The sequence below is a fragment of the Schistocerca gregaria genome, chromosome 4, assembly GCF_023897955.1.
Source record: "Schistocerca gregaria isolate iqSchGreg1 chromosome 4, iqSchGreg1.2, whole genome shotgun sequence".
Lineage (NCBI taxonomy): Eukaryota > Metazoa > Arthropoda > Insecta > Orthoptera > Acrididae > Schistocerca > Schistocerca gregaria.
In genome coordinates, this window is record NC_064923.1 from 688,710,428 (window position 1) to 688,736,297 (window position 25,870).

Here is a 25,870-nt window from a genome sequence, read left to right on the forward strand (position 1 = left end):
CATACACAAACAGCAGCTGACCGGCGTTGCCTGGTGAAACGTTGTGAGGAGGAAAAATACGTACCATCAAGTTTCCCACTTTGGTAAAGGTCGGATTATAGCACATCGCGACTGCGGTTTATCGTATCGCTACATCGCTGCTCGCGTTGGTCGAGATCCAATTACTATTAGCAGAATATGGAATCGGTGGGTTCAGGATGATAATACGGAACGCCGTGCTGGATCCCAACGGCCTCGTATCACTAGCAGTCGAGATGACAGGCATCTTATCCGCATGGCTGTAACGGATCGTGCAACCACGTCTCGGTCCCTGTGTATACAGATGGGGATGTCTGCAAGACAACAACCATCTGCACGAACAGTTGGACGACGTTTGCAGCAGCATGGACTATCAGCTCGGAGACCATGGCTGCGGTTACCCTTGACGCTGTATCACAGACAGGAGCGCCTGCGATGATGTACTCAACAAGGAACCTGGGTGCACGAATGGCAGAACGTCATGTTTTCGGAACAATCCAGGTTCTGTTTACAGCACCATTATGGTCGCATCCGTGTTTTGCGACATCGCGGTAAACGCGCATTGGAAGCGTGTGTTCCTCATCGCCATACTGGTGTATCACCCGGTTTGATGGTGTGGGGCTGCCATTGGTTACACGTCTGGGTCACCTTTTGTTCGCATTGACGGCACTTTGAACCGTGGACGCTACATTTCAGATGTATTACGACCCCTGGATCTGCCCTTCATTCCATCCCTGCGAAACCCTACATTTCAGCAGGATAATGCACGACCGTATGTTGCGGGTGCTGTACGGACCTTTCTGGATACAGAAATTGTTCGGCTGCTGCCCTGGCCAGCACATTCTCCATATCTCACACCAACTAAAAACGTGTAATTAATGGTGGCCAAGCAACTGGCTCGTCACAATACGCCAGTCACTACTCTTGATGAACTGTGGTATCGTGTTGAAGCTGCATGGGCAGCCAAGCTCCGTTTGAGTCAATGCCCAGGCATATCAAGGCCGTTATTACGGCCAGAGGTGGTTGTTCTGGGTACTGATTTCTCAGGATCTATGCACCCAAATTGCTTGAAAGTGTAATCACATGTCAGTTCTAGTATAGTATATTTGTCCAATGAGTACCCGTTTATCATCTGCATTTTTTCTTGGTGCAGCAATTTCAATGGCCAGTAGTGTACATGGAAGAGCCCTCATCGGTTTATTGTGTCGCTAAGGCAACAAATTTTTAAAGTGCACAATTGTTAAGTATATTATCTGTTAATAGGTGTCATTAACAGCTGACTGAAGGTGCAGTCTGTACTTAGGCCCACCATAATTGATACAGTTTCTCTTAATTCGGCCATAAATGTTGTTAATGAATTATTGCCACAGTAATGATTAAAGCCAGGGAATAAATTTTTAAAGCTGGTTTATTTACATTATTTGTAGCTTACTTTAAGTGACTTTCCTGAAGCGTACCCATTCCTAACGAACCTGGTACTGAACAATTATTGTTTTAACTAAGAGTTTTTCGGCACTACAGGCAGGCCTACCTGAGCATTAAATTTTGTTTTCCCACCACGGTCTGCGTTCAGTGCTACTGGCCAATTCAGACCAGCACCTTGATGTTTGAACGTAAGCAACAAACGTATTGGAAGGGTCAGCCGTAATTTCACGCAGCTTGGGCTACGTGTGTTCTGCAAATTAGTACTTTTCGACTGTTCTGTTCCCACGAAGAAAGAGGGAGTTAAGACATTTTGTAACTTTAAAAGTCTTACACTTTTACGACTGTTTCTGTCGTTCTTTCATTTGTCTCAACCTTAAAGGACAGTTTTCTCCATGGATCAATATTTTGATTGTTTAATTCTCTTCATTTATTTTACTGCAGCTTTACCTTAGCTTCCTTCCACTCAACACCATCTTCCGATGCCGGCTTAGGCACAGTTACCACGCTCAACCACTACCCTGTTCTAAATATACATATTAAAGTAAAACTGTGTGATGTTTTCCATCCGGGTTACCTGACATATATTTAGTTTCAGCGTACGTATAATAACGCGAAGGAAAGACCTTTCATTAAATTTAAAGTTTGCCGTACGCCAAGTCATTCGGGTGCTGTTTTTCGATAGTAAAATGTTCTATTAGAGTATGTCCACTGACCCTTCTAGCATCTTCTCTTGTTAAGTAAGAAACATTCTTCTGCACTTGAAATCTACTAAGCCCTAGTGGTTTCAGGACTGAAAATATCTTACTCGCGTTACCTAACTATTGTAAGTGCTAAACAGTTGTGCTGCATGAGCTATTACTATGTGCTGAAGTATTATTACTAAAATTAGTGGTTTCAGGACTGAAAATATCTTACTCGCGTTACCTAACTATTGTAAGTGCTAAACAGCTGTGCTGCATGAGCTATTACTATGTGCTGAAGTATTATTACTAAAATTTATGTCATACCGAATTGGAAGCTATAGAGGTGGAATGTATGAGTGGTATTATTCGACAGCTCAGTCTAGAGTAAACGCCGCTATACAGAAGGGATCCATTTGTAAACAAAGCTCCTTATTTCAGTTACGGTTAAAGGGATTGTCCTACTTGCCATTTCATTGATTTTTTGAAATGATTTGTTTGTTGAAAAATTTTGGACAGCTTTTTGTTTTACATACTGTAAGGTTTTAACTAAAGGTTTTGTAAAATTTATGGAAGATTTGAAAGTTGATAGTTTTGAATGTTTAGCATCTCTATATTTATGTAAATCTTGTGTAAACATTGTAGTTAATATATTACATTACAATATGTACCTAAATTCATTTCTCATGGTTCGGTAAAAAAAAGTACAAAAGATTTCAGTAAGTCGTAAATTGAAATTAACGGTGTCTGGTATTTAGTACAGTAAATAAGTTCTTTTAATTGAATGGTTAAACATACCTTGTCCCGACTCCCCTCCTAGTTCACAAGTTCGGAACTGCATGTTTGATCTAAAATAATTAATATTTCTATGTTTAAAGTTTTGCCTGAACTTACGTTTTAAATATTTACGGGATGAATTATACAATACTGAAAGAATAATTGTTTTTACGTTTTAAGTATTTACAGTGTTCATTATACAAGACTGAAAGAATCTTCCTTTTCTTTCCCTAAGGTCAAAGTTCACTGTTGTTGACATCGTAATCTGAGTTGCAATATTGGTCCACTTCCCTGCTAGGAAGCTTAAGTTTCCATTACCACTGGAGTGTCTACATCTATGGATAAAAAAAATCCCATTATTAGTGTTTATGTTGCTTTGTGTTTGCATGGCCATTTCTACCTAGGTTTACAAATTCTTGAGCCGGCCGAGCGGTTCTAGGCGCTACAGTCCGCGCTGCAGTCCGCGTGACCGCTACGGTCGCAGATTCCAATCCTGCCTCGGGCATGGATGTGTGTGATGTCCTTAGGTTAGTTAGGTTTAAGCAGTTCTAAGTTTAGGGGACTGATGACCACAGATGTTAAGTCCCATAGTGCTCAGAGCCATTTGAACCAAACTGGTAGAGCCTCGCAGTGCGAGACCTGTTCAGTCTGAGGAAGCTGCGTTCCGACGGATGAGGGCTACCCTAGCACCAGCACACGATCCCTAACGTAGGAACTGTATATCACCTGTGTCAATGTGTGGAACCCACTGTGAAGTATCATTAGACACAAAACCTATCAGCTAACGGATCTCCCTTGGGCATGGAATTCTGCGAATGGAATCTACACCATATGTAAATATTCATGATTTCCAAATCGTGTGTTTCCTTTACAGACGAGACTGTCTTCACAAAGCAACTAATACTCAACAGCAGCAACAGTCTTATCTGGAAGCTGGAAAAAGCTAATGCATCTCATGTGTCCCTCCACCAACGCAGACTTACCATAAATGTTTGATCTACTATTGTTTCAACAGGCCGTATCTTCTGCGTAACACCGTCGGTGGAGGACATTACCGTGTCTGTCTTCCTGGAGCACCACTAGCAATGTTGCAAAATGTCTCGATTGATGTCTGGCAATGACTATGTTTCCAACGTGATCAGGCCCAATCACACGTTGACGTTGACGTCAGAGAACATTTAGATCACGTTCATTCTTTGGATTTGGAGGGGTGTGTCAGTACCGTGGCTACCACGTTCTTCCCATCTCTCTCCTATGAATTACTTTGTGTGTTCGGAGATGAAACGTTTAGCGCACGAGACGCACACAGACAATCTAGAGCAGTTAGCTGCCCGTTTGGCTAAGGCTGCAGCCATTACTTGCAAAATATCCCGGTGTTTTGAGCGTGTTAAGCAATTAAAGAAAATTGAGGAAGTGTTAGATGACGATCAGTTTGGTTTCAGGAAAGATAAAGGCACAAGAGAGGCAATTCGGACCTTTTGGTTGATAATGGAAACAAGACTTACGAAAAAACAAGCCTCTTTCATAGGATTTATTGACCTGGAAAAAGCGTTCGACAATGCAAAATGGCACAAGACTTTCGAAATTCTGCGGAAAATAGGGGTAAGTTATAGGAAGAGACGGGTAATATACAACAGGTATATAAGTCTTGAGAAACAATGATAGTGGATAACCGAGAACGAAGTGCTCAGACTAAAAATGATTTCGCTGATGACATTGCTATCCTGAGTGATAGTGAAAAAAATTGTATGACCTGCCGAATGGAGTGAACAGTCTAACGAGGACAGGATATGGACTGAGAGTAAATGTAAGACAGAAAAGAGAACGGCGAGAAACTTAATATAAAAATTGATGGTCACGAAGAAGATGAAGTTAAGGAATTCTTCTAGTACCTAGGCTGGAAAATAACCAACGACGGACAGAGCAAGGAGAACACCAAAAGCAGACTAGCACTGGTAGAAAAGGCATTCCTAGCCGAGAGAACTCTACCATATCAAACATAGGCCATAATTTGAGGAAGACATTTCTGAGAATGTATGTTTGGAGACCAACACTGAATGGTAACGAAACATAGAAAAACGGGAACAGAAGAGAATAGAAGCTTTTAAGATATGGTGCTACAGACGAATGTTGAAAAGTGGTAGGATTAATAAAGTAAGGAATGAGGAGGTACTGCGCAGAATGTGAGAGGAAAGGAATATATGAAAAAAAACTGAGAAGGAGAAGGGAAAAGATGATGGACACATGTTAACACATCAGGGAATTACTTCCATGGTACAAGAGGTAGGTGTAGAGGGCAAAAACCGAAGAGAAAGACAGATATTGGAATTCATTCAGCAAATAAGTGAGGACGCAGGCTGCAAATGCCAATGAGGAGGTTGGCTCAGGAGAGGAATTCGTGGCGAGCCGCATCAAACCAGTCAAGAGACTGATGACTTGCTGCCACTTTCCAAGTGCACAGAGGCGAGATCTTGTGATTACGTATATGTATAAATACTCATCAAGTTCGTTGGAAATCCATGACGACTACTTAAATTCTCTACTGTTCCAGTCGTGAAAGTTCACAGGAGTAAAAACTGTTGGAAAGCCGTCATGTCAGCTCGAATCTCTCTAATGTTATTTTCATGAACTTTTCTCGAGATGTATGTACGAAGAACGTACCTCCCCGAAAACCTATAAAGTGTATTTGTATAGATAGGTTTGGAGTTATCTAAACAGATATAGGCTGTAGGTTCGCTAGTTCAACTAAGCAGACTGGCAAAAGAACATTGCTACAAATTCTGAAGCATATTTCTACATGGTAGAAAAATGTCCTACCATACAACAGTCCGGCTTGTAATCTGTTAAAAAAATTGCTGTCAATGAATTTCAACGCCAAACTTTTAATTCAACCATTTGAAGCTCTACCAGCGTATCTATCAGAAACCATCAGACTTAGAGCTTACAGTCGCCTATACCCTGTAGATCTACTGATATTTTAATTACCATTTACGCATCTTCTACTGGTCGACAGCGCATCAGCAGGAACTAAATAAGTATTTGGTTTGATACTATATCGACACACGACTTTGGTACCGATCTGAGTGTCTGATATCTGGAAGTTTAGGTGCGAGCATTTCTATTATACATTCGCGCTCGCTAAATGAAGCTGTAAGTAAACGCCCTGCTCTTCTTAGGATCTTCACTTATTTCTTTTGTAAATACTACCTGGTATGGGTCCCAGACTGACGAGCCAGCTGGCCGAAACGGGATTTTGTAAGCTGCCTCCTTTGCGGGTGGCCTTCACTTCGACTTCCAGTGAAACTCAGTCTGGAACTGCCTTACCTGAGATTAATTTTAGGAGGTCGTTTGTGTTTATTATTACTGCCTTGACGAACAAAACGACGGTAATAATAACGTTGAATACGTTGTAAGTAGGCTATTTAGGTTTTTATGTTGGTAACGCCACGTTGTGCACTGTATGAAAATCGCTGACTGCGCTGTGTGCAGTCTGTGGCTGGTTAGACTCGTTGTTGGAATATTCGCTTGTGTAGCGTCGGACAGTTGGATGTGAACAGCGTGTAGCGTTGTGCAGTTGGAGGTGAGCCGCCAGCAGTGGTGGATGTGGGGAGAGAGATGCCAGAGTTTTGAGCGGACGATCAGGACGTGTGTCCGTCAGAAAAAGGAAATTTGTTTAATTAGATGTCACAAAATAAGGCAAATACATTGTTTGTTCTCTATCAAAATCTTTCATTTGCTAACTATGCCTATCTGTTGTTACTGTCTTCAGTAGTTAGAATCTTTTACTTAGCTGTCAGTATTGGCGTTCACTGTATTGCAGTAGTTCGAGTAACGAAGATTTTTGTGAAGTAAGTGATTCATGAAACGTATAGGTTATTGTTAGACATGGCCATTCTTTTGTAGGTATTATTGAAAGACAGACTCCGTTGCGCAAAAAAATATTGTGTCAGTTTAGTGATAATCAAAATAAGTGAAGAGAGAAATGTCTGAGTACATTCAGTTTAGCTCAGTTGTTTGAAAATCAAATAACGTAGAGGTTTACCGGCACAGTCATTCTTAATTTTCAAAGGAGACTTTTCAACGACTGTCCCATTAACGATGGTATGGGAATCCAGGTAACCTGCGAGTTATGGGAGCGTAGACACTCTAACATATGGACGTATTGATCGGTCCTGCAAACGTGCACGGACAGGTGAGGTTGTTAAGCACAAAGCTCAAAATAAGCGGCAAATCCGGGTTCGAGTCCCGATCTGGCGGAAGTTTTCACATACACCACTAGGTATAATTTTCATTCCTAATAAAGCAGATATCAAAAATGTTAGCATTGTGACAAAATTTCGTAACGTTCCTATTTATGTTGCCCCATACACATACTTGCAGATATTTTATGGATGTGACCGCTCCCAGTGATTGTTCCGCAATTGTGTGATCATGCAATAATCGGTAGTTCTGCCTACGTATGTGCATTACTCTGCTCTTACTTGTTTAAAGTTAAGATCGACTGCCAATCCCAGCAACTCTGCCTCCATTTCGCCATAATTTTCTGTGTCACGGCTTCTCTGAGTGCAGCAGCACCATCCGCAAAGAGCCTCATGGAATTTCCGATGTCATCCGCTAGGTCATTTATAAATTATATATTGTCAACAGCAGGGGTCCTGTAACACTTCCTGGTATAAGCTCCAGTTTCCTTTGATGTCTGAAGATTCATCTTCTTCAAGCTTCAAATGCTAAGTTTCGATTTACTAGAAATCCTTGAATCCTATCAAAAGTGGTCTTCTATTCCGTACACTCGTATTTTCCTCATCATGCCGCAAGAGTGGAAACGACTCAAACATTTCCGAAATTTAAGAAAAACGGCGTCAAATTGGGTATCGTTATGGACCGTGATCTTGGCCTCGTTGACGAACGGAGCGGTCTGGGTTTCACACGATCGCTATTTTGCGAAGCCATATTGATTCTTTCAGAGGAGATTTTCAGTCTTGGCAAAGATCCTTTTCCGTATAGCCTCACCGAAGCCTCTCCATTGCCATTACAAGGTCCTAATAAAAATCTGCTTGAATGAAGCTGCATCTGTACAAATTTTTCCAAGGTTGTAGGCGGGTGTTACGTGTTAGTTCATTTCTGTACTCTTATTTCTTACGTTTCACTCTAAACTGACTGAAATTTGTTGCAATCTAAGTTCTAGCCCGTTCATTTTTAATAGGTAACTTATGGCGTTGCAGGGATTAAGAAATCTATTTATAATTTTTCCTTCTCTTCTAATGGCTGTTTTGCATGTGATCCTTTATGTAGTTAAGCTGCGTCCTAGATGAACTAGGCTAAGCAGAGAGCCCCATGGCTGTGACTCGGTGTCCGGTCGAGCCTGCCCCACAACTCTCCCCCCCCCCCCCCCTTTCCCAAATCCATTAGGCCCCTTTTTAAGAAGAATGCGAGGGGCATGAAACGAAGTGTGCGCTTGTGGCATGTACAAAGCTACAGCCAAAGCATTTTGTGTCCTGGACGTCTGCGAGTCGCATTCCAGCAATTTTTCATATAATGTTCACAACACAGTGTGGGGTCCTGGCGTCCACTCAAAGATGTTATGTGACTTGCAATGACGAGTATCTGCCCTTGTGCAGAAGTTTGGCTTTCACAAGTTTTGTCATCTGGTCAAAACATATTTCTAAAGAACTCCGGTTCTCGCAAACGTGTGGCTTTCCTGGAATGCTGCTGCGGCCAGGGGGGGGGGGGGGGGGGGGGGGCGAGTTTCCGTTCCGTTGGAAGCGACACAGCTTAATTATTTTCAAGGAATTATTCTGTTTTCCTAAGAGATGGGCCAACTTCCTGGCACCACGTTAAGCCAGATGAACACGATGTTGTCGAAGAAGTTGAAAGAGGGCTCAGTATTGGTTAGTCCTAAAAAAATAGCAGAGAAGGGTGGGTCAGAACGCCAGTTTCCAAGAAATTCAGATGTGGGGGCTATCGCGACTTAACTACACATTAAGAGTGTAACACATAACTGTTTGAGAACTGAGCTCATGGGGGATAGGTGATTGGTTAACGCTTTAAATATTTTGGTAGCTGCGGAAATAGTGCCTTTATTTACAACAGTATCGCTGGCTACCACTTTGCAGAGAGTTTTTCATTGGTGAATGACAACTGAGTGGACTTGGAGAGAAGACGGACATGTCTTTGGTAGTTAATACTTGGTTTGGAGATCATGAAGAGAGTACTTTTGTTGGGTATACTCAAGAAAAGTAAAAATAGAAAAATTATGTTCCCGCAATCGCAAGCTGATGTGTTGTAGAATGCAGCAGGACATGGCACTCACAGCATTCCACAGTGCTCAATGCAGAAGATGGTGAGGAACTGCTGCTTAGGCGATCATGGTATTAGATATTAGATTTCACGTGCGACAGACTGTCATACCAACCGGCCCGGGTTCGATTCTTGGCGGGGTCGGAGATTTTCTCCGCTCAGGGACTGGTTGTTGTGTTGTCCTAATTATTATCATTTCATCTCCATCGACTCGCAAGTCGCCGAGGTGGCGTCAAATCCAAAGACCTGCAGCAGGCGAACTGTCTACCCAACGGGTGGCCCAAACCGCACGGCAGTTACATTTTTAGTACAAGTATTGTTGGGGTCAAGTAAGTTACGTGAATCTTATATTTCTTTCGAGTGATTAATGGCTCATTTATGAGTCGACAGGTGATGTTGTTTGCATGTTATAGATTCGTATTCGTCTGACGCAGTAGGGTAATAACTTTGTGTCCCCTTCAGATTTGCCTTCACATGCCTTATTCGTAAGATTGCCGTTTTGTTCCACTCTCCTAAACTGTCGAGTCTCTTCCAGAGCATTTCTGTATTAGCTGACAGCTATTCCACGGTAACAGTTGTTTGGTTTAGCGTTCTCTGCTCTTTTCAATATTGAATAAATCCTGTGATTATTTCCTGTTCATGATTATGTTGGTAGGGAAGTTTGTAATAAACGGTGGTTTATTGGGATGAGTGTTTCATTTAATATATAGATGATTCTTCTGTTTATTATATTTTGTGAGCTGCAACATCAGTGTCACATGTTTGGTATGGCCATCCTTATCCTGTTACTTCCCCACTGCACTACAGTTCATCAACGCATGCCAGCGCACAGGGAGTGATCGGGCTGTCGGGCTGTCAAACTGATGTGGATCGTCCACAGCGTATGTGAAAACCTCAGTTGACCTTTCACCCCAAGCATGATGGGATTGAAGTCGGGGAAAAGGAAAGGCGGATCCATTCGCTGAACGTCCTCTCTTTCCAACAGCTCCTTCACCTTCAGTACCGCACACAAAAATAAAATCAGGGCCAAATGCACCACTGAAGAAATGCGCATGGGAAATGAGTACTGTGTCACAAAAACGTTGACTTGTTAGTGAACTGCAGTCAGAGGTTGGATGCAACTGTAACCTTGCTACATTATATTTCTCCAAAAATGTTCAAATGTGTGTGAAATTTTATGGGACTTAACTGCTAAGGTCATCAGTCCCTAAGCTTACACACTACTGAACCTAAATTATCCTAAGGGCAAACACACACAGTCATGCCCGATGGAGAACTCGAACCTCCGCCGGGACCAACAGCACAGTCCATGACTGCAGCGCCTCGGACCGCTGGGCTAATCCCGCGCGGCCTATATTTCCCCACAACATAGTACCTGGATGGTCATAGCGGTAATGTTCGACAATGACGGGCGTACCTTCTATGGCGAGAGGTGGGAACACACAGAGGAAAAACTGTCGAAATAGATCATTTGATGATCTAGGTGGGATGGTGTAGAGAAGCATAACTGAGCATGGGTGTACTGATCTCCAGATACCTCAACACAGTACACAAGCTGCTCAACGTTAATGTTATGTGGCACCGTACTCCGTCCCTATATGCGTCTTAGCTTCGTTTGTATGGTTGACGATGTTCGATTGCATTGATCAGCATTGGTGGAGGATCACTTTGAACGAGATTACATTCGGATAACGCACTGGTCTGCCGTTCCCCCGGCTTAAATCCAATTGACTAAATGTCAGACCCTTTTGGGACATCTATTTGAGCACGCCCATGCACCGTTGCCATCCAGTATCTGTCAAACGCACTGTTGGAGGAATAGAACGTCCTATCTCTAATAACTCCCTTCCAGTATTGTGGCCAGCATGTGAGCATGCCATTCTTTTCTAATATCTAGGTGACCACCACAAATCGCAATGGATTCTGTCTACGTATGGACTTTGAGTGGAAGTGTCATTTATGTATGTCATTGCATGTTCCTTTCAGTTATTTTCTATATAGTACTGTACTCTAGCAGCTATGTTACTTGGTTGTGGCACAACAAGTGAAAGATATGAAATTCCCTGGCAGATTAAAACTGTGTGCCCGACCGAGACTCGAACTCGGGACAAACTTCTGTAAAGTTTGGAAGGTAGGAGACGGATACTGGCAGAAGTAAAGCTGTGAGTACCCGGCAGTCGGCCTTTGGCTGTGGAGCGGTGCGGTACGTCCCGGCCGCTCCGTGTCGCGTTTCCGGGTGTGTTGTTGTTTACCGCGCCGGCGCGCTAGTGTTACGTATTGCCGTCACGTTCCTGACACACGATGGCTCTTTCGTATCGGAAAGCCAGGATCAAGCTGCAGTTCGACACTACGTACTCTAGACCCAAGGCCCACGAAGTAGAGCGTTTTTTACGCGATGTGGTACATGTTGATCCTAACGAGCTGATCGGTCTCCACTTATCTATTGTCTCCAGCTTCGTATATCTTAAGTTCACTGACGACGAAGCATGTGACAAACTTCTCAGACGCTCGACGGCAGGTTATCGGTTCTGCCACTCAGACGGAAACGTGGGTGTGGTGACGCTTGAACGTGCTGGATTGGGAATCCAAAATGTGCGCGTGTATGAGCTCCCTTTTGAAGTTCCAGCGGATTTGGTCACCCTTGCTCTTCGACCCTATGGAACAGTTCTCGGCCACACGGCCGAAAAATGGAAGACCTTCGACACCTACCCTGTCCTTAACGGGGTGCGACAAATCCGTATTGACCTGCATCGCCATATTCCTTCGTATCTCACGATCGCTGGTTGCAGGGCAATAATTATTTACGACGGTCAGCCGAGAACCTGCTCCGGTTGTGGCCAGACGGGACACATGCGTACCGAATGCCTACAAAGCCGTCTCGTGCAGACACCCTCGACCGACCAGATTCGTCCGTCGACACCGACCCCTCTGCCGATTACGTATGTTGCGGCGGCGAGACGGGAGACGCCAGCTGTATATGACGACCCCACTGTATTGGTGCGAGCTTTGGAGGACCCTGCAGTAGCTTCCACGGAGCCCCAAGCGTCTTTCAGTGCTGATGCTACTGATGTCCTTTCGTCGGACCCCGGCGTACCGTCACAACGGCTCGCCGACGGTGCGATGGAAGTTGAAGCACAGGATGCAGCGTCCTCCCCTTGCCCTACGTCGGAAACAGAGGCGCGGCAGCGTAAGCAGAAATCACCCAAGCGTCATAAGAAGCGGCGCAAGACAACCGACGACGTAGAAAAGCCCGAGGCGACACCGCTGGATGACGAGGTGCCTCAACCGCTCCACCGCGCCGACACAGGCGACCCTACCGTCTCACACGGTTCGACGTCTTCACCTACTACCGCTGGGTCTGGACCACATGGGGATGCGGGAGATCACCGCAGCTCCGACACCGGGGATGCACCCTTGCCTCCGTCTGCCTCTCGAGATCCAGTGGTGTCAACGTCCCTGGGCGACTGGGCGCAGGAGATGAAGTTGCAGGATGCGTTTCAGGACCAAGACGATGCACCGATGCCGATGGCAGCGTCTACGCGGCCGGCGACAGACGCCTAGGGCGGCATGAGCACCTCTCGTCGCTGCCTAGCACTTCGCAAGACCGGCGCTCCACGTCACGACTACTGCCCTCCTGTCATACCATGGTCACCTCCCGAGACTTGATGGACCAGGCATACCGCCTCGCCACGATCAACGTCAATGGCATTACATCTGATGTCAAGACCCGTATGCTGAAGGATACGTTACGCGCTGCGGATCTGGACGTTGTTTTCCTTCAAGAAGTCCGATCAGGACTCTGTCTCTATGCCTACGGATATGACGCCTACACTATGCCTGCAGATGTGGGCGGCGGAGGTACGGCGATTCTACTGCGGGAAGGGATAATGGCTACTGATGTCTCCTATTTACCGTCGGCCCGGGGGGTCGCACTCACGATTGGTACAGTACGTCTGGTGAACTTATATGCTCCTTCAGGCACCGGCAAAAGGAGAGAACGGCGCACCTTTTTTGCCGAAGATATAGCCCCGCTCTTCCAGGGAAATACCTACCACTTGGTAGTAGGCGGCGATTTTAATTGTGTGCTCCGCCCATCCGACCAGGAGCCACACTATACCACCTGCCCGGCACTCCAGGCACTTGTACAGGACTTGGCCTTGTTGGACACCTGGATCATCCAACACGGCGACCGTCGAGCACACACCTACTTTACTAGTCACTCCGCGAGCCGTTTGGATCGAGTCTACGTCACCCGCGGCCTACGATCGGCCGTTGTCGACGCTGAGATGTGGCCGGCAGCGTTCACGGATCACCTTGCATATGTGTGTACTCTCACCCTTCCCCGCCAGCGCGTCCGCCGAAGTGGGGGTCCGTGGCGCCTCAATGTGGCCCTTCTTGATGCGATAAATTGCAGACGCGCAGTCGAGTCCACATGGAGCAATTGCCACCGGCGTTTACCCGCCTACCGTTCTGTACTTCAATGGTGGTTACGGTGTGCAAAACCCGCACTGTGCCGAACATTAGTCAGCTATGGACGCGACCGAGTGCGCTGGTATACTGCGACTACTGATTTCTACTATACTGCGCTCCGCGAACTGGCTGTACATCCGCCGTCGCCAGAGCGACAATCAGCAGTACAACGCGTCAAGGCACAATTGCTTCGTATCAACGCCGTACGTCTTGCGGGTGTGCGGGTGCGAGCGAGGACGACTGATGATGTTCGTGGTGAACGACCTTCCCTCCACCATATCATTGAAGAACGCCGAAGACGCAAGAGGCAGCTCATTACCGAGGTTGAGACGGAGGATGGCCGACGCGTTGACGCACAAATGGATATCGTCCGAGTGTTCACACAGTCATATAAACTTCTTTACGAGAGGGAGTCCCACATGAATGTAGGGGTCAGGGAAGTCCTATCTGACCTACCAGTCTCTCGGAACCTACAAGATGATGCTACGCTCTTGTCGGCGGTGACTTTGGAAGAACTGCGAGAGGCTCTGTTGCGTGGCTCTCCCAACAAAACGCCTGGCCCTGACGGCCTTCCTCTTGAATTTTACAAGCGGTTCTTTGATCTCATGGGCCCAATGTGGGTCAGGATGTACAGTGAACTCCTGGACGCCGAATTTCAGGTACCATCTGACTTTACTGAGGGTCTTTTGATCCCTGTGCCCAAACCCGGCGGAGGCCGTCGCCCTCTTGATTTTCACCCGTTGACAATGCTAAACACTGACTATAAGCTGTTGACACGCATGCTCCGTGAGAGGCTCAAACCTACGGTAATGGCGGCCATTCACACTGATCAAACCTGCCTCGGGGGCGACACTAATGTGTTTACGACTTTAAGCACCTATAGAGACGTGGTGGCGCTCATGCAAACTTGCCGCCTCCAAGGCGCTCTTGTTGCGCTGGACTTCGACCATGCTTTCGACCGCGTTAACCATGGTTTCCTGCGTGCTGTTATGGAACACATCGGTGTACCGCGTCTGACGACGTCTGTTATGCTTCGATTGATCCATGGAGCTGTCACGAGGATTATGATCAACGGCTGTCGGTCCGCCCCCGTCCGTGTCAACAGGTCCGTCCGGCAGGGTTGTCCTCTTTCTGCCATGCTCTTCGCCGTTGCCCTCGAACCAGCTCTTCACGGACTACGGCGACGCTTAGAAAGACTTACCCTCCGTTCCGTAACCTTTCGATGTGGTGCATACGCCAACGATGTGATGTTCTTAGCACGGTCTGGTGATGAAATACACACGGCGTTTTCCTGGCTCCACCAGTATGGGGCGGTGGCAGGCAGTGTGCTCAACCTTCGGAAATCACGCTACATGGAGGTAGGACGAGGAATGCCTGCAGGTCTGGCCGTACCTCTGACAAAGGTCCCGATGCTCAAGTGTTTAGGGGTATCACTCCATCGACAAATACAACGCACGGCGGCCTTTACGTATAGTATGGTCTTACGACGACTCCGTTTAGAGGCTCGTCTCAATAAATTCAGATCGTTGAACATTTTGCAACGCGCCCAATACGTCAATGTGTACATGGCTTCTCACCTTAACCATTACGCCCATGTACTGCCGATAATGGACACGATGGCTTCCAGGATACAGGCAGTGTTTGGACACGTGGTGAACGATGGTGCTGTTTTCAAGATCCGTTTTGTTACGCTTACTTTACCCTTCGACAAAGGCGGTGTTGGACTCACTCACGTCAAGCACAGAGCGCTGGCACTGTATCTCCGTTCCATGAGGCGACTCTGGCTTTCACTTCAGCCAGTCTCCCCGGCCTACTGATTGAAGAAGTGGCCCCACGTACGTTGTACCCACCGGTACCAGTTGGACATTTATCGCCCTCGCTGTCACATATTAGAACGTTTTTCGTAGAGCATAGCTATGTGTTGCGGGTTATATCGGAGACACGGAATCCGACAGCGAAGACTTATTATAGTGCTCTCCAGCACTGGACTCCGGATAACGACATTGTACGGCGCCACCCTACGGTCGACTGGCCACGGGTATGGCGAGCCATCCACGCGCCGTTCCTGTCTACTTTCGTGCGGTCGACGTGGTATGTGGTCGTTAACGAGAAACTACCAACCCGACAACGGCTGCATGCCATTCACCTAATTGACGACCCTGTGTGCCCCCGTTGCACGACGTTAGACACGGACGAACATAGACTGAACTGTGGCCCCGCGCGTGAGTGCTGGAAACTGATCCGCCAGATCCTGGCTTTCCTGCTTCGCCGCCCCTACGTTTCGATTTTACCTCAAGAACTCTTTCATCCCGACGCTGTCTATTTTCCTATGACCCGGATGAATGCGGTTAATTGGGTACGAGGAATGGTGATACACTACATATACCGCGATGGAGACAAAGACGTCCTCGATTTATGGTACTATATGATCGACGAGTTTCTGGTCTTAACGAACAGACAGGATTACCGGAACCTTTTTGCGAACTATTTGGGTTCGTCATTCATGGACCCACCACCCAGCTGGGGTGTGCCGGGTGTGAGAAGACATTAACTTGTAGATGTGATCTTTCCACGATTCCCCTATGGTAACAGAAACAGTCTCTGACTGTGTGCAGCGGCCCCGGGCGCTCCAACGATTGGTGGCTGGTGATGTCCAATGTAATGACGACCGCCCGTTCGTGGCCGCCCGCCTAGCAATGTGACCGCGGCGAGCAAGATGGCCCGTTTTAGTTCACTTTATTGGCAACTTTTTGCGCATGGCTGCCTTGTTTTTTTTCTGCATTCTCAAAAAAAAAAAAAAAAAAGCGGAACTGCCGGTAGACTACGTGTGTAATGGTTGATACTACGGTCTATTTCGCCTCGGCCGCGTAACACACTTGAGCTTCGAAGCCTATGAAGTCAAAAGACACGGCCAATTACGTCGCATGTTTTCATACTCGAAAACTCACTCACCAGAAGCTACACACCATTGTCCTAGAATTATGAAATTGGGATAGAAGAAAGCTTTCTCAGAAAAACTCAAGGAAAAAGTCCGAAATTGTTAATTTGTAATTATATGGAATGAAAAACAATTGTTTTTCCGTGGTATCCGACTGTTAAGAAGCCTCATTTTCACAGCCTGATCTGAACATTAAGTCACAAACTAAGATCTATCGTCCCTTTGTTCGGTAACAAAACTAAGCTTGTATATTAGCACAATACGCCCATTTATATCTCGTATTTTATTACTAGCAAAACCTATTCATAAAAATTTATAGGGTACTTCTCACTGACGTAGATTCATGAAATTTAGCAGAACCAATGATTCATACTACAAGAAAAACAAAAAATCCGAAAATTGTTAATTTATAACTGCGCAACACAAAAAATCATTTCCTTGAGAGTTTCCCTTCCGAAGTCAAACTTGAAATTAAAACAACCTCGTAAGTCTTGGAATTACTTGAACCATTATCCTGTCATTATCAGTGTCGACAATAGGAAAAAAATCGCCGAGATTATCGAATCCCGGGATGAATGACCTGTCCACAAAGATGATTAAGTAAGCATGGGGTTCCCAGAGCGTGAGACCTACTCGTAACTTGCCAATATTTTTTTTTCTTTTCAGCTAATTAAGCTCCATCATTTTCTTTTACTAATTTATTAGATATCCCATTGTAGTGGTTTCAATTTATTTTTCGTGTTCATAAGTCTGTAATGTCTTAAAAAATTGTTCCTTCCATTGTGCTTTTAGATTTACATTTGTTATGAGAGGTGGCAGGGGTAAAAACAGGGAGCGATTTAAAAAATAAAAAAAAATAAAAAAAAATAAAAAAAAGTTGGTAGAGCACTTGCCCGCGAAAGGCAAAGGTCCCGAGTTCGAGTCTCGGTCGGGCACACAGTTTTAATCTGCCAGGAAGTTTCATATCAGCGCACACTCCGCTGCAGAGTGAAAATCTCATTCAAGTGAAAGATACTTTCAACTATTAGTTTTGCAAATTATTTTAGTTTAAAAGTTTAGTTATACTTTGAGCTTAGCTTTCCCTGACCACGGTAGAGTGTGTCCCTCAGATAACAAGTAGATGTGAAGAAGATGAAGCGCCCAGGGCGCGGCCTTACCGTGGTGGCCGGCCTTGAGCTGGCGCTCGAGCGCCGCCATGGTGGTGACGGCGAGGAAGACGGGCTCGCTGCGGCCCTTGGAGTTGTACGCGAAGACGGCGAGGTGGTGCAGCTCGCCGGCGCGCAGCTGCTGCACGTGGAAGGTGGGCGCGCCGGCGCTCAGGTTGGCGCGCAGCTCGCCCGAGTCGTCCTCGCGCACCTCCAGCAGGAATGACTGTGGCAGGCCGCCGCTGAAGCCTTCTGCGCACCGGAGCGACAGCGAATGCGCCGTCACGTTCCCCACCGTGCAGTTCTGCACCTTGTCCGGGCGACCTGCGAGCGGCAGGACAAAGAGGTCAACTCACGCAGCTAGCAGTCGTTACAGCACGCTGATGAGGCGATTTTGGTGCCACTTTGAAACACGGTTTACAGCCTCTCGGGTACTTTAGCAGCTTAATGCTAATTAGACCTATGTTACATTACAGGCCAATTATTCCAGCAGTATACCTGCACTGGTTTCCATTCACGAAAAAGAACCGGGCAAAACTCAAATCTTTGACGTAATGTCGAACAACCTATCTAGAATGGTAAGCCGTGGTCCAACAGAGCTGTGTGACGTACAACGGAAACTCCCCATCGCACCCCCATTAGACTTAGTGGTGAAATATCCCTGTGGATATCCCGTGAAAACTGAAGGCAGATCAGTCATGAAAACAAGAAGAAAGTGTACTGAAGTGTGCAAAAGGTGTTGGACTAAAAAGCGGGAGATTCGTGTTAAAATCTACCTTGTGTCCCTTTTTTTCACAAAAATATGAACTTCTCCTCCGATGACTGATGTCCATGTTCTCCCTCTGTAGTCTTGGTAATTGTTATACGATATATTGGTTATACACTCATGCTCATAAGTTAAGGTTAATTGCCAAATGTGGTGCCACACAAAGTGGCACTACACAAAACTGGCGCTAATAGCATAGACACATAGGGAACACTCACGACACAGATCTGACAGTCCACGGAATAGGTGATAAGTTGAGAAAACCGTCCCGAAACACATTGCTACAAAACACCACTGTCTCCTGCGCATGTACCCCGACATCGGTATCGGGCATGATCACCATGCATACGTACGCAGGCCGGACAACGATTTGGCATACTCTGGAACAGGTGGTAGAGCAGCTGCTGGAGTATAGACTCCCATTCTTGCACCTGTCGGAGCTCCTGAAGTGTCCTAGGGATTTGAAGACGTGCAGCGATAAGTCGACCGAGAGCATCCCAGACGTGCTCGATGGGGTTTAAGTCTGGAGAACAGGTAGGCCACTCCATTCGCCTGATACCTTCTGTTTCAAGGTACTCCACCACGATGGCAGCTCGGTGGGGCCGTCCGTTATCATCCATCCGGAGGAAGGTGGGACCCACTGCACCCCTGAAAAGTTCATCTATCAAAGACATGCAGGGATGTACGTGCACCAATCATAATCCCACCCCACACCGTCAAACCACGACCTCAATACAGGTGCCTTCCAAGGACATTAAGGGGTTGGTATCTGGTTCCTGGTTCACACCAGATGAAAAGGCGAGAATCACTGTTCGTCTATACCTGGACTCTTCCGTGAACATAAACTGGGACCACTGTTCCAATGATATTGTACTGTGTTCTTGTCACCAGACTTTACGGGCTTTCCTTTGACCAGGGGTCAGTGAAATGCACCTTGCAGGTATCCAGGTGAATAAACCATGTCTGTTCAGTCATCTATAGACAGTCTGCCAGGAGACAACTGTTCCAGTGGCTGTGGTAAAGTCCAAAGTAATGCTACCTGCCGTACTCCGTGGCTGTCTACGGGCACTGATGGTAAGGTATCGGTATTCTTGTGGTGTTTTAAACTGTGAACGCCCTTCACTGTAGCGCCTGGACACGTTCCCTGTCTGCTGGAATCGCTGCCATAATCTTGAGATCACTTTGTGACACACGGAGGGCCCGTGCTACGACCTGCTGTATTTGACAACTTAAAATCGCCATAGTATTCTACCCCTTATAATGTCATCGATATATGTTCTTTTAGTCATTTTCAACACACACTCACCATTAGCGCATCTAAAGAGTCTGCACACTTACTCGCTGCACCGTACTCTGACATACACCAACACACCTCTGCGTATGTGCCACCGTGCGACGCCTTCATGTCAAATGCACTCCAAGGTCATACCCCAAGGTGATATAAACCCGCAATCGCCCACCAGAGCGTTGTTTCACCATTTATCAGCATTATCTTTAATTAATAAGCATGACTGTAGAATATGAGTCGTGCGGTAAGAATATATTACCGTCGCAGGTAAATGTGGTGGTGAACAGTGAGAGCAGGAGAGATGCCGCATAGAACTCCCACAGAAAAGAAAACAACAATTAAGCAGTGTCAACTATGTTACAACAAGGGAATTCAAGAGTCAAAGTTTCCAAAACGAACGTAAGAGTCATAACATGTGACACTTGGGAAAAAAAAAGAAGGTACCTACGTCTGGACGTCCCTCCCTTACATTTCGCTGTTGCAAACTGAAGTTACACCACGATACAGACACAAATTTGAATACAGGGAACGGACACGTCACTGACCTGATGGACAGTTCATAACTTTGTAAAAAAAATGTTTACTGTGCATGATATAGATTCGAACACAGATCTTCTCCATCGAAGTTTAAAACGTGACTACATAACCACAACACTGGGGCCTTTCAAATTCGCTCGATGTTGCTCATATTGAGCTTCGACTGTTCACTGTTTCTTATTTTGCTTCTTTCTTTACAGTTCAGTAAACTTTCTTCCTCTTTTCATGCTGGATCTGTGTCCAGTTTCTGACGGGTTATCCTGTGGCCCATGTTACCACTACATTTGACAAGATGCGATGGGGAGTTTCCCTTGTTAGTTACAACACAGACCTACCTTTGGATCGTGCACACTTCAGGTCCTACCGCCCATCGTCGACTTCTCAAACCTACTTACTCTCACATGTGGTGCGGTTGTTCTTTCCCTCGCTCCCATACGTCCACATTCTTGAACCTTGAGTGAATACACCAGAATGCTGTAACTAGTTGTTACAACAATCAAGAAAACGCATACTAATGTGGTAAAATCAAATATATTTTTGAGACGCAGTGTGCTCCATTTACGTTTACAGGGTGTTTCAACAATGACCGGTATATTTGAAACTTCAATAAAAACTAAACGAGCAGCGATAGAAATACACCGTTTGTTGCAATATGCTTGGGACAACAGTACATTTTCAGGCGGACAAACTTTCGAAATTACAATAGTTACAATTTTCAACAACAGATGGCACTGCAAGTGATGTCAAAGATATAGAAGACAATGCAGTCTGTGGGTGCACCATTCAGTACGTCGTCTTTCTGCTGTAAGCGTGTGCTGTGGACAACATGGTTTATTCCTTAGAACGGAGGATTATTCTGGTGTTGGAATTCCACAGCCTAGAACAGAGTGTTGTAGCAACAAGACAAAGTTTTCAACGGAGGTTTAATGTAACCAAAGGACCGTAAAGCGATACAATAAAGGATCTGTTTGAAAAATTTCAACGGACTGGGAACGTGAAGGATGAACGTGCTGGAAAGGTAGGGCTACCGCTTACGGCAACCACAGGGGACAACGCGCAGCTAGTGCAGCAGATGATCCAACAGCGGCCTCGGGTTTCCGTTCGCCGTGTTGCAGCTGCGGTCCAAATGACGCCAACGTTCACGTATCGTCTCATGCGCCAGAGCTTACACCTCTATCCATACAAAATTCAAACGCGGCAACCCCTCAGCGCCGCTACCATTGCTGCAGGAGAGACATTCGCTAACGATATAGTGCACAGGACTGATGACGGCGATATGCATGTCGGCAGCATTTGGTTTACTGACGAAGCTTATTTTTACCTGGACGGCTTCGTCAATAAACAGAACTGGCGCTTATGGGGAACCGAAAAGAACCATGTTGCAGTCCCATCGTCCCTGCATCCTCAAAAAGTACTGGTCTGGTCCGCCATTTCTTCCAAAGGAGTCATTGGCCCATTTTTCAGATCCGAAACGATTACTGCATCACGCTATCTGGAGATTCTTCGTGAATTTGTGGCAGTACAAACTGCCTTAGACGACACTGCGAACACCTCGTGGTTTATGCAAGATGGTGCCCGGCCACATCGCACGGCTGACGTCTTTAATTTCCTGAATGAATATTTCGATGATCGTGTGATTGCTTTGGGCTATCCGAAACATACAGGAGGCGGCGTGGATTGGCCTCCCTATTCGCCAGACATGAACCCCTGTGACTTCTTTCTGTGGGAACACTTGAAAGACCAGGTGTACCGCCAGACTGCAGAAACAATTGAACAGCTGAAGCAGTACATCTCATCTGCATGTGAAGCCATTCCGCCAGACACGTTGTCAAAGGTTTCGGGTAATTTCATTCAGATACTACGCCATATTATTGCTACGCATGGTGGATATGTGGAAATATCGTACTATAGAGTTTCTCAGACCGCAGCGCTATCTGTTGTTGACAATTGTAACTACTGTAATTTCGAAAGTTTGTGTGCCTGAAAATGTACTGTTGTCCCAAGCATATTGCAACAAACGGTGTATTTCTATCGCGGCTCGTTTAGTTTGTATTGCCGTTTCAAATATACCGGTAATTTTTGAAACACCCTGTATGTTCATATGTTACAGCATTTATGCAAAAGTCACAATAGCGCTCATCACAGTTCAGGGATCTTACGAGGCGGAAACTAATTCCAATTGAATTCGATGGCCAATTCCAGTTTCTTTCACATATCTCTTTACTCTCCCATTCTGTGGAGAACCTTTCCATTCATAGTTTTAGACGTCATTCTATAGTACCGTATCTCAAATACTTCTTTAACTCTTCTGTTCTGGTATCCCCACAGTCCATGGTTCACTACCATACACTGTCGCCCTACAGCCTCACAAATTTCTTCCTGAACGCCGATGTTTGATGCTTGTACATTACCTTTGGCCTAGAATGTCCAATTTGCCAGTGCTACCCTGCTTCTTGTGTCGTCCCGTCTGATGTTATTTTGCTATAGGTTATAAACAGTTCTGGTAGTTGGTATTTCCTATTAAGTAGTAATATTTTGAACTGTACTTAAAGGGGGCGTAGACGATTTCCTATATATTATGCTCCTGTGGCATTTTTGGTGTTGTTGTTCTTCTTCTAAATGCCAATTTAATGTTACTTTCCCACATTTCTCAGCACTATGAATGTGACACTTGTTTCGATGCAATGTTTTGGTTTGTGTTGCCGACTGTCAGATGTTATTGCCAAAGATTGAACGTTATTGCTGAAATTTCTTCTGTAATTATTGAAGTATCTGTGATCTGTTTGTGTATGCATTTGAGTGTGCATGTGTCTCTGTATGTGTGTTTTGGTGTAAATTTTTTGTGGGCAGTGTTTGTGTGTGTCTGTGTGTGTGTGTGTGTGTATGTGTGTGTGTGTATGTGTGTTTGTGTGTGTTGTGTGTGTGTCCAGAAGGCGAAGGGGGGGGGGGGGGGGGGGAAGGGACTTTCATTCTTTTTTCTCCTGGTCGTGTAAGAGGGACGATTTTTTATATCATATCATTTCTTTTACTAAATGTAGTAGGGAGCCTGTGCTGATGTGTGTTTCTTCATTTATCAGATGTTTGTTTTCGGCGATGGCTTTCTGAATTTGAAAGTTTTTTAGCGTTTGTATAAGATGTTTGTCATAGTTTCTTATTCTCTTTATTTTCATTTCTTGTTCCATGTTTGAAGGATGGTGGTTATGGTATTCTAAATGTTCTATTAATGCGGATTAGCTTGTTTCGTTCTTCCAACCCCTGATATGTTCTTTTTATTAGGTCGAGCATAGCCTCAGTGTCTCCTACTCTGCACCAGCGGCTGCCCAATCATCATCTTGCTACAAAATCTCCGCCAATCCCCTGTCTTGTCTCCAAAGATTGTATGAGCGGGAGTCATTGCCGCACGTCACACAATTTCAGCCAATGAGTGGCTTCCTGGAATCGTTTTAAATTGAAACGTTCTCAAGGCTTCTGCGTTGCTAATGGAACGTTATGCAGAGTCCCACAGGAAGAGCAGGGGTGGGAGGTGCTTACAAGGAAAGCACCTCGCTAGCAGGGCCCGTAGCGGCGCCAAACCTCTTTTGTGTTAATCGGCGTCTTGGCCACAAAAGACTGAGTGTGGGCCAGCTTTCCGCGTAGTGGAGAAATCGCAGTTTTGGGTTTTACTGTGCTGGAAGAGGGCGCTACCCCACCTCGAACCTGTACAATGGCTGCCGCCCACAGAGGGCGTCGTGTCCACAGGCCTTCTCTCGGACCGCCCGTGGAGGCTGCTGTTAACCTCCCGGACTCGGCCGTTCCCCCGTTCCATCGAACAGCGCGCGTTGTGGCTCGCTCACAGAAATCGAACTTAACTGTGTTATTTTCATCTGCTACAGAGTTTGATATTTGCGTGAAATGAGACACTTAATCACTACTTGCCCAACTTAGTTACTCCAGTGTGAACTAGAACTATTCATAATGACTCCGCACAACCAGATGCAAACTTGATCGTTGTGTATTATAAATGCAAGGTGGGAGAGTGATGTGGGCCTTGCATTCATTTTAGAGGGGACTCATCGGTTGCCACCTTGCAGTAGCAGTTCGTTGTGTCACTGTGGTGCCAACCGCTACTCAGACTCCTGCTGGAGATGCAGTACAATGTGCCAGAGCCATACTCCAAACACGATGGTCATCCCTTTCTTTAGTGCCATGTGGCTGTTCACAGTCGGCCTTCTTGCGTTCACACATTCTTGTGATCACCGCTGTCAGCCATCAGGTACAGTGGCTACATTCCTTCCAAGTCTTTCTGCAGTAAGGCAGAAGGAACATACAGTCTCTCGTAGCCCTGTTCAAGACAGTGAGGTGTTCATAATGGCGACTTCGTTCCCTTAAAGGCATTCTCGACTAAACTCACCACTTCCCATCTCAGTGGTTATTGACGTTCACGATTTTTTTTTCCTTTACTATTATTTCATGTCTCAGATGAGGCGGGGCTGGAAGCGGCCTACATACGCCGCTCTTCAGCCAATAGAAACAACAGACATAGCAGACAGAGGAACATAGAAAGCATTGTAATACATGATGAACATTTCACAATATATTAGAAGTCGTTTGATGGAAGGCACTGTACACAATGGGTGTCCCCAGCTGAACGGACAAAGATATCTAGTCGGAGACACAAACATAAGAGAACACATGAAAACACTGTAGCACACACCAGAGAAAAACTGACGCATGGAAACACTGGTGACGATCATCAGCGAAGCACTCACAAACACATTGATGAAAGGGTGTCCTGCCCCCAGCTGGAAGGGAGAGGTAGGATGACGGAAAGGTGCGACGTCGAGCCAGTGGGAGAAGAAGGGAGAGTGTGGGGGAGGGGAGAGGGGAGGGGTTGGAAGCCCTGGGAGGGGGTTGGAAGTGGGAGATGTGGGAGAGAGGAGGGGGGAAAAGGAATGCGAGGAGGGAGAGAGGGAGCCCTGGGCGAAAAGAGGGCGGGGAATGAGAGGTGAGAGCCAGAGCTGGTAGGAGGGGTAGATGGATGGAACAAGGACATCATCAGGGAGGGGGTGTTGGCTGAAGCCACCTTGGGCCAGGGCATGGAGCGTGTGACGACGGATAGCAGGTGGAATGCAAGAATACACATGTAGCAGGAGGCTGGGATAGGTGAGGATGGGAGAGACAGTTGGGTGTGGGGGATCTAGCTTGTGGGAGGTGTAAACGATCCGTATCCATTAGAAGAAAAGGAGAAGGTACGGGAAGGGAATCAAGTCATATAGGAGCTGTGTCGGCTGTGGGAGCCGGATGCAATAGATGAGGTGACGTGCATGGCGTTCAAGAATTTGGACAGACATGTAGAAGGTGGGAGGGCAGAAATCCAGACGGGATGGGCACAGTAGAGAATGGGGTGGATGAGGGATTTATAAGTGTGGAGGACAGTGGAGGGGTCCAGTCCCCATGTGCTGCCAGAGAGGAGAATGAGAAAGTGGAGTCGGGAATGTACCTTGGCTTGGATCATATTGACATAGGGGTTGAGGAAAGGCTATGGTCCAA

The 25,870-nt window shown here is 46.1% G+C and overlaps 1 protein-coding gene across 1 annotated transcript in view; it reads right to left on the reverse strand.

Moving 5' to 3' along the window:
• LOC126267870 (hemicentin-2-like) overlaps positions 1–25,870 on the reverse strand; it is a 778,179-nt gene that overhangs the window by 23,610 nt on the left and 728,699 nt on the right. Inside the window, exon 11 of the mRNA XM_049973180.1 lies at positions 17,763–18,074. Within this exon, the coding sequence (XP_049829137.1) occupies positions 17,763–18,074 (312 nt within the window). The remainder of the gene's footprint in view (positions 1–17,762; positions 18,075–25,870) is intronic.